At 48.9% G+C, this 18,235-nt stretch overlaps 1 protein-coding gene across 7 annotated transcripts; it reads right to left on the bottom strand.

Moving 5' to 3' along the window:
- Positions 1–555: 555 nt before the first annotated feature.
- On the bottom strand, positions 556–18,177 carry vit (vitrin). Of its 7 annotated transcripts, none has more exons than XM_018739974.2 (23): positions 17,936–18,177; positions 13,171–13,271; positions 12,552–12,617; positions 12,293–12,449; positions 11,975–12,108; positions 11,643–11,714; positions 10,894–11,091; positions 10,468–10,515; positions 9,856–9,894; positions 9,709–9,762; positions 8,957–9,019; positions 8,577–8,633; positions 7,016–7,090; positions 6,522–6,587; positions 6,084–6,146; positions 4,827–4,889; positions 4,387–4,434; positions 4,038–4,103; positions 3,769–3,916; positions 3,294–3,397; positions 2,547–2,773; positions 1,669–2,182; positions 556–1,558 (listed from the first exon to the last, which is right to left on the bottom strand). In XM_018739974.2, exons 2-23 carry the CDS (start codon positions 13,202–13,204, stop codon positions 1,380–1,382), a joined length of 2,475 nt encoding a protein of 824 aa, XP_018595490.1. In that variant the 5' UTR covers positions 13,205–13,271; positions 17,936–18,177; the 3' UTR covers positions 556–1,379. The 7 variants fall into 7 exon arrangements, with proteins under 7 accessions (XP_018595490.1, XP_018595492.1, XP_018595491.1 ...); XM_018739976.2 differs by having other exon boundaries at positions 6,084–6,143; XM_018739975.2 differs by having other exon boundaries at positions 13,171–13,268.
- Positions 18,178–18,235: the final 58 nt, after the last annotated feature.

Genomic DNA, 18,235 nt, shown 5'->3' with positions numbered 1-18,235 from the left:
GTAGCTCCCCCATCACCATGACAGCTTGGTATCCTGCCAAATGCCAAGATGCCCATCATCTTTTAGTTCTGAGATTTTACATTTATTTATTTGACAGTCTTCCCCAAAGCAACTTATAATGTTTAGCGACTTAGATATTTACCCAATTATGCAACTGGGTAATTTTACTGGAGCAGTTTAGGGTAAATACCTTTCTTAAGGGTACTACAGCTGGAGGTGGGACTTGAACCTGCAACATTTTGGGTCTAAAGGCAGCAGCTCTAACCAGCTGAATTAAATTACAGTTCTAAATGAAGGCTATTTTATTGAATGTGTATGTTTGACATGTGTGTTCTCTTGTGATTTGGTACTATTGTTTTTTAATAGTTTTTTTTTTTTTAAAATTCCCCAAGTGCCCTGATCAGGAGACTCCTCAGTAACGGTGCATTTCACCAAAGTTAACTTAAATCTTTCACTATTGGGCAGTTGTCACTCATCAGCGATGAAGGTCAGGTGGTTCTGTCCTCACCTTGCATACCTCTTGGACATGGCAATAGTAAGATACAAGTTGCATAGTTTTCAATAAATTTTATTAAAAATGTAAGTAAAACAATAATCAGATATGTTTTGCGTCTAAAAATGACAAGCATATGAACGTTTCTGTATGTACAAACAGATTAGTGCTGTGTATATATAAATATTTTGAGGCTAAAATAAAATTGTGTGAACAGTGGGCAGCAGCTAAGTGGGGAAGCAACCGAAGAACCTACTGGAGAAACTTTAAAGCCATGTGGTTGTCACAGTTTGTTGTTATGAGAGGAAATGGGTGCGAGTACTCTCGCTTCTACTCGTTTCCTCCTCATTTATGAATCTCGCCTTTTGATTGTTGCTTAAACAGTTTTTTGCATGCATAGTTAACAGTACCTCTGTGCCGCTGAAAATATTGTGTATGTCTACACTTCAAAACATTGAAAAGTGATGAGTACATGCACACTTGAAGTTAACGCATTATAGGGGCAATAGTCACTTTCATAGCCAGCTGTAGGTATAAGTGCTCATTATTTTTGCCTTAAAGGTGCCTGCTGTCCCTCGGTTAGTTTTTCAGAAAAGCTATGACCTTATAGTAGGTATTAAAGCAGTTGCCAGACAAACAAGGATCCTTCAACGGCCGTAGGATCTCCTTGTCTTTCAAACAGTGTTGCCCCCGAAATACCTCGTGACGGTATCCAATTTCTTTGATTCACACCCATAATCAACCTGGAACTTGTCAGAAGCCTCACATTCCCTGCATCAGCTAGACGTTTAGAAGAAATACCCCTCATGGATACAAAAAAAAAAAAACTGAAACCCAGTCGTCCCCTTGTCCAGCTACCTGACCTTCCTCGTCGAGTCTTCGCTGCTCAGTTCCGCGGTTGTGAGTTGAACTCCTGGCAGATGTTGTTGATGATCTTAGGCACGTACTTGTAGAGGTTATCGAACTCGTCCACGAAGAAGGAGTGTTCCTTGTCGGGGTCCGTGGCGATGTACTCCAGCTCTTCCTGTGCTGCCCAGGCGATGCCAATGGAGTACGCGATGACGCCTGTAAAGGGAGGCACATGAGCTCCTGTCATTTCCCGGCGCCGTTTAACTGCACTGCTCATGTCCTGGTGGTATAGCCACCTCCCTGAGCCCCTTCACCCAACCACTCACCAGAGCGCTGGACTGCCAAGGCAGGGGCCCGGACGTCATCATAGGAACGCCCATCTGTAATAACTATCATGATTTTGCGTTTGTTGGGCTTGGACTTGCTGAAGAGCTGCTCTGCAGCGAAGGTGATGGCCGCACCGGTGCTCGTCCCACCACTCCAGTAGTTGATGCGCTTGATGGCGGCCAACACCTCCGCTTTGGTGGAGTGCTGGCTGAAGGCGAACTCCAGCCGCTGCTCGTAGGTGTACTGCACGGCACCGATTCGTGTGTCCGTGTCCGAGATCTCGAACTCGCGCGTCACGTTGGCCACGAACTGCAGCACCGTGCGGAAGTTGCCCGTGCCCACGCTGCTGGAGCCGTCGATCACGAAGGCGATGTCGTTGGCGTTCAGGCATGTCTTGCTGCACACGAGCCGGTCCGTGTCGCAGACGCGTTTCACCAAGGGCTGCACCGCCTTGCGCAGGTTGAACCAGCTGGGCACCGCCAACGAGAAGAAGCCGCTGGTGCGACACACCGCCTGCAGACGAGGGCATGTGGACCGAGCGGTAAGGGCACGGAAGGAATTTGCAGAAAGATATTCTCTTTAATCAGCTTGAACCTCTAGCTTTGAAGTTGATAATGAGGATGCATTTGTGATCTAAATGCTACGTGCTGCAAACTCCAGCCAATTAGGGGGTGGATCAAAGTTTGGTTGTGTGTTACTCAAAGTCCTGTTTGGTTTTCTCTGGTTACAACTCTCATTTTTCTTCTTCTCCTCCAAACCCAGCGGTTGAGTTACGGTGCTCGTGTCTATTCAAAAATGGTGTTTGTGTATCTGTTGTTGACACCCGCCTCATTGGCTGGACCTCCATCCTCCCAGTTTGAACCCTGCGCTACTGTACCTTTTCCACAAAGTTGGCCTCCACCACATTTTGCTTTTCGGTGTCATCGGGGCCCTCGATGGTCACAAAGAAGATATTGATTCCAGACTCTCTGGCGAGACGCGATGCCTCCTCCACCCGGTCCGTGGGCCAGCCATCCACGAGCACCACGGCCACGTTGGGTGCCCCGCCCCGGTTCCCATTGGCGTCGGCGAAGAAGTGCTTGTTGATGTAGGCGAGGGCCTTTCCTGCAGGACCGCAAAGGGGCACCGCAGGCCTACCTTCACCACAAGTGCTCAGTGTGCAGATGGCAAACTTGCACTCAGTTTCATTGTCAACACATTTGATGTGTCGACTGCACTCTTGGTGCAAAAATTTAACATTGCTTATATTTCTGTACTGACAGAATTGCATTAATTGATTTTAGCTATTTTTCTCCAAATGAATTCACAATGTTACTCTACCTACAATTATTTACTAATTGCTGCAGCTGGGTGACTTCAGTAGAGCTATTTAGGGTAAGCACCTTGCTCCAGGGTTCTATAGCTAGAGGTGGAATTGGAACCTGCAACTTTTGCGTTCAAAGGCAGCAGCTCTAAGTGCGACGCTACCAGCTGTTCCAGCGTAGGGGCTAAGTTGCTGTGGACTGTTGAGATGTTCGCCATACAGATTTTCACTTATCCGGAGTTGTACCGCTTGCCCAATTTATGCAAGTTTATGAGGCTGTAGTTCATGTAACAGCATCCAAGCACTGCAACACACACTCACCCGCGTTGGAGAGCCCCCCCTTCTGGGCAATCTTCTCTATAGCAGTTTTCAACTCTCTGGAGCTGGTGTGAGACTTCAGGCTGAACTCAGTCACAGGGTCATCTCTAGTTCAGCAGGGGGAGGAGGTTTGGTTACAGTGGATGTAATGAACACCTTCAGTCGCTCACAGTTACACGTGTACCTGTGACGAGATCTAATGTAACCCCTGTATGTCAATCGTTCAGCGACTCCTAACTCAGGCCTGAGCCACCTGGTAATATGTACTGAATGGATCCTCTATACATTCACAGAGCAACATTCACAAAGGAGACAGGAAGTAATATTTACAGTAACATTACCCTCCTACAACCTGCTGAATGCTCGGTTTTCCCCGTAAGCGTTTCACACAGTGCGCTATTGTGTGGACTAGAGGCACACTTCTCACTGGGGTGAGAGCGAGGTCAAGGGCCTTGGGCGACGCGGCACGGCCAAGTACCCGTATTGGATGATGCCCATCATGGGACCGGCCACGCCCACATTGATGACCTGTGACACCTCGGACAGGAAGTCTTTCTGGATCTTGAAGCGGCGTTTCCCGATGCTCCAGCTGCCGTCCATCAGGAAGGCGATGTCTACCTTGCAGTCTGTAAGCGTGTGGCCCAAGCATCACCGCGGTACACAGGGAATAAAAAACACCAGTGGTTACTGAGTCATCTCAGGAGAGCAGAAGAAAATTGAGATCGTGCTTTGTTGTGCGATGCCTACTTGGGTTTCCCTGAGAGATGGGCTCCGAGACCCTCAGGAGGGAGTCTTGTTCACGTGAGCCGAACCCTGAGAGAAGGGGACGCCAGTCAGCCAGCTTCAGGAAGTCGTAGGTTCAGTTCTGCCTTTGACTGCACGAGGGCCATGCTCTTACTGGATCTTTGTGTACGACAAGCTGCCGCAGTTATGTTCAGGCTTGTGTGTTCTTGCTACCGTGTTCCGGAAAAGTGGTAGGGTGTATAGTGGGGTGCTTTGTCCACACAGCCAACTTTGAGCACAAACCGGTCCCAGCAGGACATTCGCAATGTTGAGGAAGCCCTACGGAGCCACGGAGGGCAGTGAGCAGTCTTACCTGAGTCCAAGGGACTACCTTCTGGCTTCCAGGCATCGGTGAATTCGACTGCATTGAAGATATTGTAGAGGTTATGTGTTATTCTGGGGTTGTAGAAAAGAATAAAAATCCAGCTCCATCTAATGATGGGTCATCATCGGCGTGATGGAGGCATTTTGTACTCACGTTGAATGAGTGAGAACTCTATCGATCCCAAAGGATAACTTGTTAAGTTGCACATCAAAGTTTGTGTTTGCAGTTTCCTTTTCTGGTTTAAATTTGTGTGGTGACACAAGGCAGGGTGGTTGCAAAGTTTGCAAACGAGCCCCTTTCTTGCAGCACCAAAATGACATCGCTATACAGGCTGAACCACCGTGTCATGTCTCGACACGGAGAATCGGATGATGGCTTTGATGGATATGGATGGGGATGGGAAGTGTGGGCGGAGCCTCGGGCCCTACCTGCGGTGTGGGACACCTCAGCGGGGGTCTTCCTGCTGTTGTCTGGATCCCCTGATCTGGATGCTGAAAATGCGTAAGAGAGCAATGAGGAAAAGTGCTGAGAGAGTTGCACCTGAGGTCACCCAGAACGCCGGGCAGAAAATCGATGGCAGTGCTTGACTTGCAGTGGCCCGTCTGGTGCAACTGGGTATCACTCTAAATTACACCGCTGTGCATTTTATTTGTGTGGGTGTGTCCTAAATAGCTGCTCCGAGCTGATCCAAAACAGGCACACTTTAATTTAGATGCTTCGAGAGTCTCGCAAACAAAAATGCACGGCGTGCCCTGTAATCTTCAAAAAACAAAAATAAAACACCCAACAGATGCCATCTGGTGTCTTGTCACTGCTCCATACGTGGTTTCTTCCATGGATCCCGAAACGTGTAGTTTGTTTGCTGGTATCAAAAATGGACGAGATGCTAAAAACGAATCTCCTTTACGATCAGCCCACAACATACTTGTGGTTTCTTTCATCGTACTTGGGCTTGATTGGATTAGGTAACCTTTCTATACTGGGCTATGGATTTGCTCATATGAAAATATTTGGGGCAGCATGAAGTTACACGGTAAAAGTACGGGCACAGGACTAGTCTTGTACAACATACCAAGTGCTGAAAAATATATTCCTAATGAAATGTGTTGATGTTTTCAGATATTTATTCTCTCTGTCACCCAGAGTCTTTATTATTCATTAATTTATCTGACACCTTCTTTCAACTATTGATTTGGTTTGTACTCTAATCTATTGACGGCAATTTTAAATCCCATCCCCAGCTGTAGTACCCTTGAGCAAGGTACTTACCCTAAATTGCTCCGGTAAAATTACCCAGCTGTATAAATGGGTAAATAATTGTAGGCAGATTAACATTGCAAGTCACTTTGGAGAAAAGTGTCAGATGTATTTTCTGTAAATGATGTGTAATGTTTTCGAGTCATTTAGAGCAGTTTTTGGAACCGCTCCCCGGAGTGCTTTGGACAAGCTCTTTCTGGAGTGTTTCTGGTTTGGTGTCTATACAACAATTTCAGATGGTTTTTTTTTTTTTTTTTTTTTCCTTCTCCCGGGTTTTGGTGAAGATACATCCCAAAACTCTACTCCTACGAAGCTTGTCAAATAGCCACAAAGAAAATGTTCAGCATGTTGTTTCCTGTGTGAAAACAACCAAACCGAACTAACCTGCCTGTACGGTTTCCCTCAAGTGAAACAAAAAAGCCACTTACCGTGGTATCCAAAGTTAAATCGCCAGTTGTCAAACTCGGATCGTTCGGGTCTGTGGTTCTCTACTGGAGGGAAATAGCATGTAGTTCAGTAAGCGGCAAGCGGTGCCATCCTGGTGCATCCTCGCAAGATGCACGTGGGCATTTTCATGACTGTGGTCGGGCTTTCACAAAGCCAGCCAGCCAGCCACCCAGGGGCCAAACATCACCATGTTTTACCACAGTATGAGTATTTGTATTCAGCTATAGTCATCGCTTTTTTCCCGCAAGAAAAAGATGACTGTGTGTCTTACCTATGTTCCCTTGTACTTGAGGAATTGGACTTCTAAATGAAAATGTCTAAAACCTCAAGGTACCCGGCACGGAATCCAAGCGAGGATAAACCGAGCTTTGCCATGAAGTTTGACTTCCCCAAAGCGCACACCTCCCTTTCTGCCTTACCTGCAGCCAGTGGTGCCTCCGGTTGGGTCCAGATGTGCCCTGAGTCTGGATGACTGTGACTGAAGTCTGAACGTGGAGGAGAAGGGAGGGGTGGGATGATCAGCACTCGACGCTTAGTGATATTGCTGCACCAGAATTCACCAAGTGGAAGTGGTCATCTCTTATTTATGTGGGTTTTACCATTTTTTTAAAAAGTGCATAGTTTTATGTTTTTTTTTTTAATTTAATTTTTCAGCATTATTAGCTGAAATGCACAGGCTTTAAAGCAGCTTGGAGGCTCTTTGATTTGGTGCAGATATTTTTTTTAAGTTTAGCTAAATTAATTAGATTAAAGTTTAATATCTGGTAAATATTTTATAACACTTATTACATAAAATGTCCCTATTTTCATCTCTATTTATGTAGTTTTATGTCACATTTCACCCGGCCTTCAGTGAAACCTTTGACTCGGTCACACGTGGACGTATGCGGGCCTTTTCAGTTCCATGTGATACCTGTTGGCCATCGCGGAGCAGCAAACCAGTCACGGTGCAGGTACGAGGAGGGCGGCCATTCCCTCCTAGAGAAAGCTGCATGGGAAATCACAGAGCTGCTTTCTGATGCAAAAGATTCAAGCAGAAGCAAACGGTCAATGCTGTCGCAGTAGCCAGTGCCACAAAACCATCTCATGGAGCAGGGCAGCTCAGCTCTAGTGTGAATTCCGGGGACTGCGGTGCAAATGATTGTTCTGCTTAGACGGAAGAAATGCTGAAAACGCCGCAGACCCCGGAACAGGACGTGAGGAGCGCTGCTGGAGAGAAAGATGTGGCCTGACCGCTGGATGCTTGACGTCTCGGTTATTTGGAATACAGAAGGCAAGCAGCCCAGCAAGGTCAGATCAAGGAAGGGTCAACAAGCAGATTTTAGCTGATGAATGGATTTGTTGTTTTTCCATTTTCCAGCCGCATAAGCTCAGCATCACCAGTGGAGAGAAGCTGCAGCTGGAGATGTTAGAGGTGTCCATGTGACAGTGAGAAATGGGTTTTTTTTTTTTTTTTTTGCCTCCAATTGGTCCCTCGGGCGGCTGCTGACCCCTGTGTGTGACTCTGACAGCCCTTAAATCCATTTGAATGGCCCGAATCAAAATACGGTCAGGACCTGTTTACACAGCGTCTACCCTGAGCTCCACGTCCAGGGCCACTGAGGAACGGCGATGTTTCAAATTTTCCCAGCTGAAAACGTCCACCTAGCAACATCCAAGTGTGGAAGCTACAGTGGACAGCAAGGAGCAGCTTTAACACTCTAAAGGCAAATGACAGGCTTAGCGACCCTTAAATGCTGGCAGACCCTGGTGTCACAGAAGAACCGGAGGGTGCAACCGACTGGCTCCCTCTTCAACAAAGTGCCAGCCAGCGAAGCGTGCTTGTGTTGACAGCGGGGCCAGGGGTGGCGCTGGCTGTCGCGCCAAGGGGACGCATGGCGTGGGAGCTGCAGCGGCCGAGGGGAGTATGTACAAGGCGAAAGGGGGGTGAGAGCCGCCAGGCGCCAGCTTCAAGCCTTCCGAACAGACTTGTTGTGACACAGGAGACGATGGTCATCGTGGTGGCATCTATGGTGCCACAATGGGCGCCAGCCTGGTTTCTGAGATTAATTATTTTCCCCTTTGTCGACTATGTGAAAAGGGGCTCAGAATCATCTAGTTAAACTGATCACAGCAGGGAGGGTGATCGGAATCTTCAGTGTCCTATTTGAACAATTTGCATAAATATACAAGGTTTACTACAGAAGTTTTATGTGAACAAATGCCCAGTAAAGGGGTCAGTGGCACCTTCTGGTGTTGAGAAACCATCAGTTTACACGTGGACACTAATGGGTGTGCTGCAGCTTTGACAGCATGGTATACCTCCTTTATACCTCAAAGCTTTATTTAACTAGAAGAACAAAACCACATTTCTCACGTGACCATGGGTGACAAATCCTCAGTCTTCCCCAAACCTGCTGAGCTCGGGTCCAGGCCCTTGGTACAAATATGGGTATGATGAATCGGCTCACCTGGTCTGTATACGGTATACTTACTGGGGTTGGACTGAACTGCCTGCTGACTCCCTCGAGGGCTAGAAGCTGATTTTGCAGCTGAGAACAGAACGGAGACAAAGGCGGCTCATTGTTTTTGTCGCGGCAGCACAGCCGACATTCTTTCGCTCCCTCCCTATCCTTGTAATTAAACAAACAGCAGTTAATCCGCAGCGGCCTGAGCCGAGCACTTCTGCGGCTACTGGAACGAGCAGGCTTTGGAAGTTACTAGAAGTCACCACGGTGAAGGTGACGGTAGCTGAAGGGGTGTAGTAGTGGGGCTTGTGGCGCACTCCACCTGTCTCAGTATCGACCTACGTTGTCCAACCTGTGGCCTGTTGTTTTGGGTGCCAAATACGGAGGAACTGGAGGCGGAGGCTGACCTGGGCCAGGGAGAGCACCCGGCGACCTCCTCGGCGCAGATCCTGCATCTTGCCTGCGCAGACCTGAGAAGGTGCGGAGAATAGATCAGGTGTGGTGAGAAAGCAGGACCGCTGCCTGCTGCCAGGGGTCGTACGTTGCTTACGCGTCGGCCAGGTCACAGCTGGGCCAGTGCTGCATCACTTTTTTGCAGTGATTCCTAAGCTTCCGATTCATGGTCCCAAAAAAACAGCACTTAAAAGCTTTGAAATATTCAAAATAGCTGCACAGTAGTTGGTGAAGACATTTCCTGGCTGCTTTTGACGCAGGTTGGATATCGTCACTATCTTGCAGTCCGTGCTCACTTCTGAGTGACAGAAGCTGATGGATCAAGACACGTTTTCCACAGAGGGAAAACATGAATGTGTCACCGAACCAGCTTTGTGATCCGTTTCTCCTGGATGCAGAAAGTGTCGCAGGGTCCGTGTGGGACCTCAGAACAGAACCGGCTCAATCCAGAGTCGAAAAGGGGCCGGGGCACCTCTGCCCTGGCAGCTCGGCTGTGCAAACATCTTGCAAACAGCTGTGCACATACAGAGTGTGGGACACCCTGCGGGACAAAAGGATGGGTGGGGGTGGCGGCGGGTGTCGTGTGGCGGCGTTGCACACTTCAGTACAGAGGACAGCACAAGAACAAAGAGGCTGATGGTGTGAGACTCTCGCGGAGCAAGTTTAGGTAGAACTCTCTCACCAGGGGGACAGAAGCACGAGTTACCTGGGTGGGTGCGAGGTGCGTTTCTGCTCAAAAGGGTGGAGCTGCTTCTGAAAGCTTGTGAGACGGTTTTAGGGCTGGTTAGTCTCTCTCTTCTGGTTGTACTGCTTGTCAGATTACTTCCAAATGAAACCCCACTGCTGGACATACCTTGAGCTGGTCCCTCTCCCTGACTGTCCTTTGCCTGCCCTAAAGCCAGTGTTGAGAACAAGGAGACGGTTCACATGGTTTATAAACTCCTTCAAAGCTGTGTTTCACAGAGGTCACGTTCACCCTTTTTGGTGTTTGGAAAGAATTTCTTAACTTTTAAAAATAACATCACAGGAGGAATAAATACCAAGAAAGTTAAAAACTTCTAGCGATTGTTTTTTAATCTACAGGGTTTCATGCATGTCCTGTTTTCTTTATTGGGTTAGGGTTACAGCAAACATTAAAGCGGAACCCATAATGAAAACAAGAACAGGACTCTACTGAACCTGCTTAGGAGTGCCCGACTGACCGATCGACCAACCGACCAACCAGGACAAAGACCAGACTAATCGCACCAGTTCCCAGCTGTGGGCCCAAAGACCAACTCTGGACCCAAACACAAAGTTGTAGGCCCACCACCAAACAATGGATCCATCAGCCAGAGCTGAACCCAAATTCCAAGGACCACCGCCATGAACCCGTCGCCAAAGCATGCCCCAAAATCCCAGTCGTGCACCCATCACCCTTCATGCTTTCAACCACCTGAGCACCAGCAGGTATGCTTGCACTTACTGGCGCTTGCCGCGGCCGCCAGTGATGCAAAGTAGGGGTGACTGCTGCCTGGACGGGAGGACACAGAGTTGCATTTCAGAAAGGTAGGCTCCATCCATCTCAATGGATTTGACTTGACCTCAGGGGCTTTCTGGACCAGCCCCCTCTCTCATCGCTATGGCTATATAAATGGATCTGTGCCAAAATGGAATTACTAAGACCAAGTGGAGGAGACACAACTGCCATGGTCCATGCTGCTGTCCAAAAGCGGAAGTGGAGACTTCCCGAAGAGAGAGATCCATGGATTTGTTGGATATAGTGCTCTAACTATGGCTACTGCATATTCTGGATACACAGAAGACTTCATCATGTCAGCTATGGAACTCCTCTTGCCAGCTCCTCAACTCCTCTCCATCAGCACAAGAAAAGTGTGTTTGAGGGACTAACCTGCATCTCTGGTTTTGTGGACCACGGCACGGGGTTTGGCTGTGCTGGTGGAAGGGGAAAATGGGGTGGTTGTTGGCATTGTTGTAGAAGTTGTAGTGGTGATGACGGTGGTTGTGGGGGGCTCCGGAGGGGTCGTGGTTGTCTGTGGCAGTACCGGCGGCACTGCGGTGGCCAGGATGCTCTTGAACTCTCTCGTAGCTGTGGGAAGAAGGATGGACGAAGAGATGGGAAAAACAGCTTTTACTGGAACTCCCACATTTTATAGCTTTGCCTTGAAACCAAATGTGTTGGTTACACATCACCGGCCTTCACATTCTTCAGCAAAACCATGGGTGTGGGCACACTGTAATGGCAGCAGCTCCTTGCCACAGACTCAACAAAGAAGCCGCACTAACTGTGCAGTGCCCTATCTCATGACCTTCACACTGGAACACTACAGCAGCCTATTCAGCTTTGCGTTAACGTCAGCAAAAGATGAGCTGCGTGCAGTGAAATCCTGCACGTCCTGTACTGCTGTTTGGAGTAAAGGCTAGATGAGGAGTTACTCAATTTTCATCTGAGTTCCAAGTCTGTGAGCTCATGTCCCTTAAATTGGTTGTCTTTTAATTGCTTGAAATATGCCTTTCCAAAGATTTATACGTCTTTCCATCAGTGGGGTATGCTACGGGATCATTACAAAGCATTGTAAACAAAGCTGGTAGCAGGTGGCCCTTTGGTGCTTGACTGATGCCATGGAACGTCTTTCTCACCTGCTTCAGGTGGACGTGTGGTGGTGTACTCCAGCGTTGACGGGTACATCACACCCTTATTCAGTTTGCCCACTGACGGGGGAGATAAAACACAGCAGAATCTGCACCATGATTTCAGAACCTCATGATCTTCAGCCCAGAGGTGTTTCTGATGACTCAAAAGCTCTGTGCAGGTAGTATAGCCCTGGACCTGTCATGCAGGACCCTGCTACTGTTAGCCGGTTTGTCAACAGAACTTGATTCGAGAAAATATCGAGGTCAAAGGGTAACACTCTGAACTATGACAGTCATTTTGGTTGATAAATAACTGAGAACATTGCAGACGGTGATACCGGAGACTATGAAGGACTCCCTCCACTTGGGCAGAGACAGGGAGCGGACGCCGTGGGACAAGCTGCCCTTGTAGGGTACCTGTCCAGCCATCTTCTTCACAATGACCTTCCCTCCTGAGTTGGTGATGATCCCACTGGAAAAACATCATCAGAATCGTGCTTGGAAATCTTGGCACGAGCCGCTACTAGGTTTGGCACCTTTTTATTACCATGGATTTAGACATTAACCCTCAGACTCTGACATGTCCTGGCCAAATTTTGCGAGAAGGCTTGAGCACCTCCTATGGCCAAAGCACCTCCTCCTGGACCCAAGCTCACCCATGGATGGCAGCATTGCAGATGCTGGAGATGGATGCGTAGATCCCCGTGCCATACACCGGCTCCTTTGTCTCCCTGCAGCGAGCCGGACACTTGGCGATGAACTCGGGGTGGCTGATCTTTCCAGCCCTCGTGTTACATTCTATGGAGGGCACCACTAGGAATGGAGAAGAAGCAGAAGCAGAGCGATTGCTGAATGCAGAGGCTCTCATGAAGTTGTCTGATTTGAATGTCTGCTTCGTCACTGTCGTATACTGACCTTGTTTTGGCTTCTTGTTCTTATGCTCATTCGGCTTCGCCTCTCCACCGCCGGCGAAAAGCAGCACTGGAGCAACAGAGGGAGAAAGGACCGCCAACGGATCATTACAGGGCTTTGTACGGTGCTCTATGGTGCCTTCTTTGCAGATTAGTGTAAACAGTGTGTGGCAGGTGCGCTGATGACCGGATTTGTTCTTCAGTGGGTGTTTATACTATAAATACAGACCGTAAGAACCTCACATTATTACACTTTTTCTAAGCCAGTGTTTCGCAAACATGACAAGTCTGTCTGTGGGCTTATGAAGGTGTGGTGAGTGTTTATGTTTCTGTGGTATTCTTTCTTCACACACCCCATGCACATCCTCTGTTAGGCTGGTGTAAAACTGCAGTTTGGATATTTATTTGGAATAAGTGCGATCTGGGAGGTGCGATGTCTGGCAACTTGCATCGCCGGTCTGATCGATCTGGGTGGATCGATGGAATTCCTGTGGTGGCATGAGGTGTATGACGAGACAGCAACGAGGCTGAAGAGTGATCTTTGAAAGAGTTGCAGCACAGTCCTTCATGGTTCTCTTCTCACTGTGGTCTCTTGCTCCACGACGGATAATTGGAGATCCTACCCATATAGATGGTGAGAAGCGAAGCTGTGTGCATGATGGGAGTTCAGTCTGGTCCAGCCACTCAGTCGGAGGTCCGGCTCTGGGATCCTCGGTCGCACCTGCTGAGAAACATGAGCCATGTGTCACCTGTAGAGGACAGACTTTTTCTCCAGACCATACGAGAATAGGTTTGGTCTTGCATTAATTTGACGCTTTTCTCCAAAGTGATTTAACACTTACGTTTCTACATTCAGCTATCTGCAGTGATTTACCCACTTGTACAGCAGAGTAATTTTACCTGTCATTACTGATCAAAGGTACTATTGGGATTTGAAGATGGGTTTTTTGACTGTAAGATGATGCTTTAACCAGTATGCCACCTGCTGACCCTAGTCTTCAATAACTGTTTGGACTTGAATATACTTTGTAATCCCAGCTGGATTAAGATTTTATGACCTGAGATTATTCACACGTCATATTCTGTGCTGCAGGAAGCAAAATGAAAACTATCAGGTCTTTGGCAAGAAAAATACAGGGTAACTGATAAAACTAGAGCGCTGCTGTCCGAATGTCCAGTCCAGGTGAAGTTGTGACTTTGGGAACATTTCCTCTCCATATAACGTTCCTTGTACTATAATTATTTCACGTAAAAAATGCCTCGGCTCATATTGAACAGCTTGCTTTGTTTAGACTGTAGTTTATTCCAGAATCTACTGCTGGCTAGAGGGGTAACGTTTACACCAAAAGCACGAGAGTCAAAGGTAAAGTGAGAGTTCTTCACTGAGACAAGATGGTTAAATTCCAGATGATGTTTCTCACACTGATGCAAGCGAAGGCCAAACTGAGGAGCGTCTGGCCATCCGCCTGCTTCCAGTTGATGATCCTTTCCTCCAAGGAAGACAAGGAGCTCCTGAGAAGAAACCATCTAGGCATCCATGGCGGGAGCACGTTATTCAGAATGAGGTGCGTCGCTCGTTTCCTGCTTTGGTAGAACAACCTCCTGAGACCAGACAGGAGGAGCCGCTGAGGCAGCGATGCTGACCTGACCTCCCTGCAACGCCCTCGCTCTATAGGTCACCCCACGGGTTCACTCTAGCACTCCTGAGAGTCAACGGGCCGCCCCCTTGTCCGTGCTGTGTTTCGACACCCGTCTCCCTCCCTCCCTCCGCTGCCTGTCTCGGGCTTCCTGCAGCCCTCTAAGACCAAGCTGGGACAAGCTCAAACACATGCAGCCCCTCACATGAGGAGCTGCGTCTCGAGCGCCTGCTCTGGCTAAATTCCATACGAAGGAGCCGTTTGCCAAAAATCTGTCATGACTCCGGCGGCGCAGCAGTGCAGAGTCTTTTTTTTTTTTTTTTTTTTTTTTTTTTTTCTCTTCCCTCTCCAAACAGAAACCTGCCCTTCGTCCTTTCTGTTGGACCGTAGAGCGGTGCTAGAAGGGGGGCCCTGGGGGTTTCCCAGTCCTCTGCGTCTGAGCAGGAGAGCAAGACGAGGAAAAATTCTTCCTATACTTTTTTCCTGGGGAGACTTCATCATATGGGTACTTCACTAGCCATCCCATCATATGGGGCTATTCTTCATCTGGCTGATACCTCTCTCTAAAGTGACTTGTAATATTAGGTTGTACACTAAGCTGCTTACGCTGATTTACCCACTTATGCAGCAGGGTAATTCTTTACTGCATCAGTTGAGTAAGTACCTTGATCAAAGGTGGTGGGACTCACACCTGAGACCTGCTGACTGGAAGGAAACGCTCCAGCCGCTGCGCCACCTGCTGCCCAGGCCGTGCGTTACGGTGTCAATGGACAAACTACCGAGCACAAACCTGAGCTGGTGTTCAGCAGATATTGCTTTCCTTTCTATTCTTCATCATAACCAACCTGGATTATTTATAAAACAATAACATTGCATTCGTTTTGTAGAATCGGAGCGTTTAGGACTTGGCCGTAAATCAGTGAGCGCAGTAGGTAGAGGTGTGTGTGTGTGTGTGTGTGTGTGTGTGTGTGTGTGTGTGTGTGTGTGTGTGTGTGTGTGTGGAAAGCTGATGTTACACACCTGGCATGTTGCTGCGGGCAGCTTCTCCGGTTCATGTGCTCTGTCGCTGGAAGCCTTTCTCTCCATAATCTCATCTCTCTGCATGAAACGCCGCCAAACAATCCAGCTGTGATCACCTGCGGTTCACTGACGCTTTCCAGAGGTGTGTCGTGTTACTCATCTCTAATGGTATCTAAAACTCAGCACTTTGCAGGTTCCGGGGTTGCGGTTCCCTTTTGGGAAAAGGTGCCTGGCGCCTCTGGATCACAGCCAGGCTCTTCCAGGTGTTGCGAGTTGTTTGTTAACTTGACGTGGTGCCCTTTCGTCCTAAAAAAAGGACCACCTCTGCAGCGGGGTCTCGCACCATCCCTCATCCTCACACCTGTCTGCCGCCAGGACGCAGGTACGTGGGGGAATTATAAACATCCTGCATTCAAGATCATAGAGGTCAGATGGACCCAGTAGAGGAGTTATTGAGAAAATTGCGCATCTTCTTTTACTACTACAACGAAACTGTCAACACCTGCGTGAACAAACAAAACATTTGCTTGTACTGCAGGTTACAGTGATTAAAATAATGTAAATATTCAGTCTGGGGAAGAGACTTTGGAATCAGTAAATATCCGAATGTGATGGTGGACCTCCCCTGTCCTGTTCCCGTCCCTCCCTTCTGGGAAGTGATACAGCGCAATAAGGACTCGACAACATGGGGGAAAAAAAGCCCCTAGCAGTGTCCCTAATCAGCCTCTGAAGTGCACATCATCATCTATACACCCCTTTAAATAGACATTGCATCTACATTTATTTCACTGACACTTTTCTCCAAGGATGACAATTATTTTATCCATTTATACACCTGGGTAATTTTACTGCACCGATTTATAGTTAGCACCTTGCTCAAGGGTACTACAGCTGGAAGTGGGATGCAAACCTGCAACCTTTGGGTCCAAAAACAGCAGCTCTAACTATTGTGCTACCCACTGTCTATTAATATTTAATAATATTCCACTGTTGCTATAGATTCAGTGAACTGCACTAGGTGTCATCTGTAGCTTCACTGTTTCCACATTATTTCTTGCACCTCCTTCAAGGTTAGTTCTGTTCAGCACTCTGTTCCACCACATGTTGTTCTGGATGTTCAGCGTGTCTGAAGGAGCATCGCCGTGTCAAATTCCTTCTATGTCCAAACGTACTTGGCCACTAGCGTTCTTATTTCCCGTTAAAACGCTTCCCGAAAAGCAGGATACCACCTTCTCCTGCTGCACGGTACCGCGATCAGATGACAGCGGACACCTGCAGCCCGTTACACCACGAGGACTCAACATTCAACAAGAACAGACTTCTATGCACTCAATGGCCCCTTAACAGCAACCATCCAATTCGCTTCTTTTATATATTGATCTGCTGTTTAAAACATTCAGTGGAAAAATTAAGTTAATCATGAGCTCCAGCCTCCAGTTAGAGAAACATCTCAAGTCAAGAACTCCTGGGCCATTAGGTGCTGGATCTCTCACACACGCACTGTCTGAACCATTTGTCCCATATGGGGTCATGGGGAGCCGGAGCCTAACCCGGCAACACGGGGCGCAAGGCTGGAGGGGGACACACCCAGGACGGGACGCCAGTCCCTCGCAAGGCACCCCAAGCAGGACTCGAACCCCAGACTCACCGGAGAGCAGGACCCGGTCCGACCCACTGTGCCACCACGCTCCCCTCGCTCTTTTCTCAAATGTGGACACAACTGACGCTCCGATGGGACCCGTGACCCCCAGCTACCTGCAGTCGACTCCGATGCCCAAGAATCTGGATCCACGGGGAGGAAAGTTGACTGACTGGCACCTGGACTTCTCCTGCTGCTCCATCACCCACAGCCCCTCCACCTCAAACCTCCTGCGCTCTGACACCGAAGGGAATAAAGTGGTGCGGATGGAGGGGCCCGAGGGTCGCAAACAGCACGCAAACCTGGTGCCCGTGGAAAAAGTGCAGGGAGATGCTGCGAAGGTGCTCCCGGTAGGTCTGCGGTTTACCATGTTTGGAAGGTGTTAGAAAGCACTGGGTGAAAAGGAGACAAGTCATGACAAGGGGCTGGAAAACGATGCCACGTCGTTTCCCTTGTCTCCCGCGTGCCGCTGCTTCTTCCTAAGGGTCGAGTCCCCATCCAAGCGGACGTCTGTTCCAGACCCCCTTCATACTCCTTCCTTTGTAATAGTCAGTGGCCCTGGGCGAGGGAGGTGCAGCTGAGCTCTAGACCCCCCGGAGCTCCGGACCCTTATGTTATTAGCGGCATTTAGCGGAGAGCCCGCACTGAGTAAAACGTCATGGCATCAGTATTATTATTAATATTATTATTAACTGTTGTTTAATCCCCGCCGGTTCCCCGAAGCCCCGCCGTCCTCGTGCGGCTCCGATCAAAGCGTAACCAAGTCGTTAAAACGCCGATAATTAATCTTTTCTCATCTTATGATGATTTTAAATCGTTTCACACCCCGCGCGGCTGCGGTTTCGAGTCCCGACTGGCTTTCGCAGCGCAGCCCCCCCATCACCAAGAAGCCTGCAGAGGTCCGCAAACCGGGCAGCTGGACGGAACGAAGCCCCCAGCGGCGCGAGACACGCGGACGCACCGGGAGAGCGCGAGCTGAGCGCGCTCACAGGGCGCGGACACGCGGGCTCGGCGTTTACGATGAAACGGAGCGCGAAAGTGCAGCTCGTGCCCGAGGGAGAAGCGCAGAAACACAGAGAAAAAGAGACTTACTGTTGGGGCTCCGGGATCCGCTGGTGGGAAGTGGTGTAAAACGGTGTAAAACGCAGTGCAGGGAGTAGCCAAGTGCCGCACGCTCAGAAAGCTGCCGAACTCAGGAGTGGACTGGAGTGGAGTGGAATGGAGTGGAATGGAGTGTGTCGTGTCGTGTCCCTGGGCAGGAGGACCTGCAGCAACACGAGTGCTCCCACTGACACTCACACTGAGACTCAACACTGGAGCTCAGAGATTCTCAATAGGGCACGCGACTCGCACTGATACAGGCTCATTTTTACTGTATCAACTCAGGGAAGG

This window comes from Scleropages formosus, chromosome 4, assembly GCF_900964775.1.
Source record: "Scleropages formosus chromosome 4, fSclFor1.1, whole genome shotgun sequence".
NCBI classification, from domain to species: Eukaryota; Metazoa; Chordata; class Actinopteri; order Osteoglossiformes; family Osteoglossidae; genus Scleropages; species Scleropages formosus.
Note: the sequence above shows the minus strand (reverse complement) of the source record. Positions and strands in the feature narration are given on the sequence as shown.

Coding starts and splice junctions, on each gene's coding strand:
- vit (XM_018739974.2), bottom strand. CDS start 13,204: ATGCACACAGCTTCGCTTCTCACCATCTATATGG. Junction 9,895..10,467: donor GGCGGCCGCGGCAAGCGCCA/GTAAGTGCAAGC, acceptor CACTGGCTTTAG/GGCAGGCAAAGGACAGTCAG. Junction 1,559..1,668: donor CTTGGCAGTCCAGCGCTCTG/GTGAGTGGTTGG, acceptor CTCCCTTTACAG/GCGTCATCGCGTACTCCATT.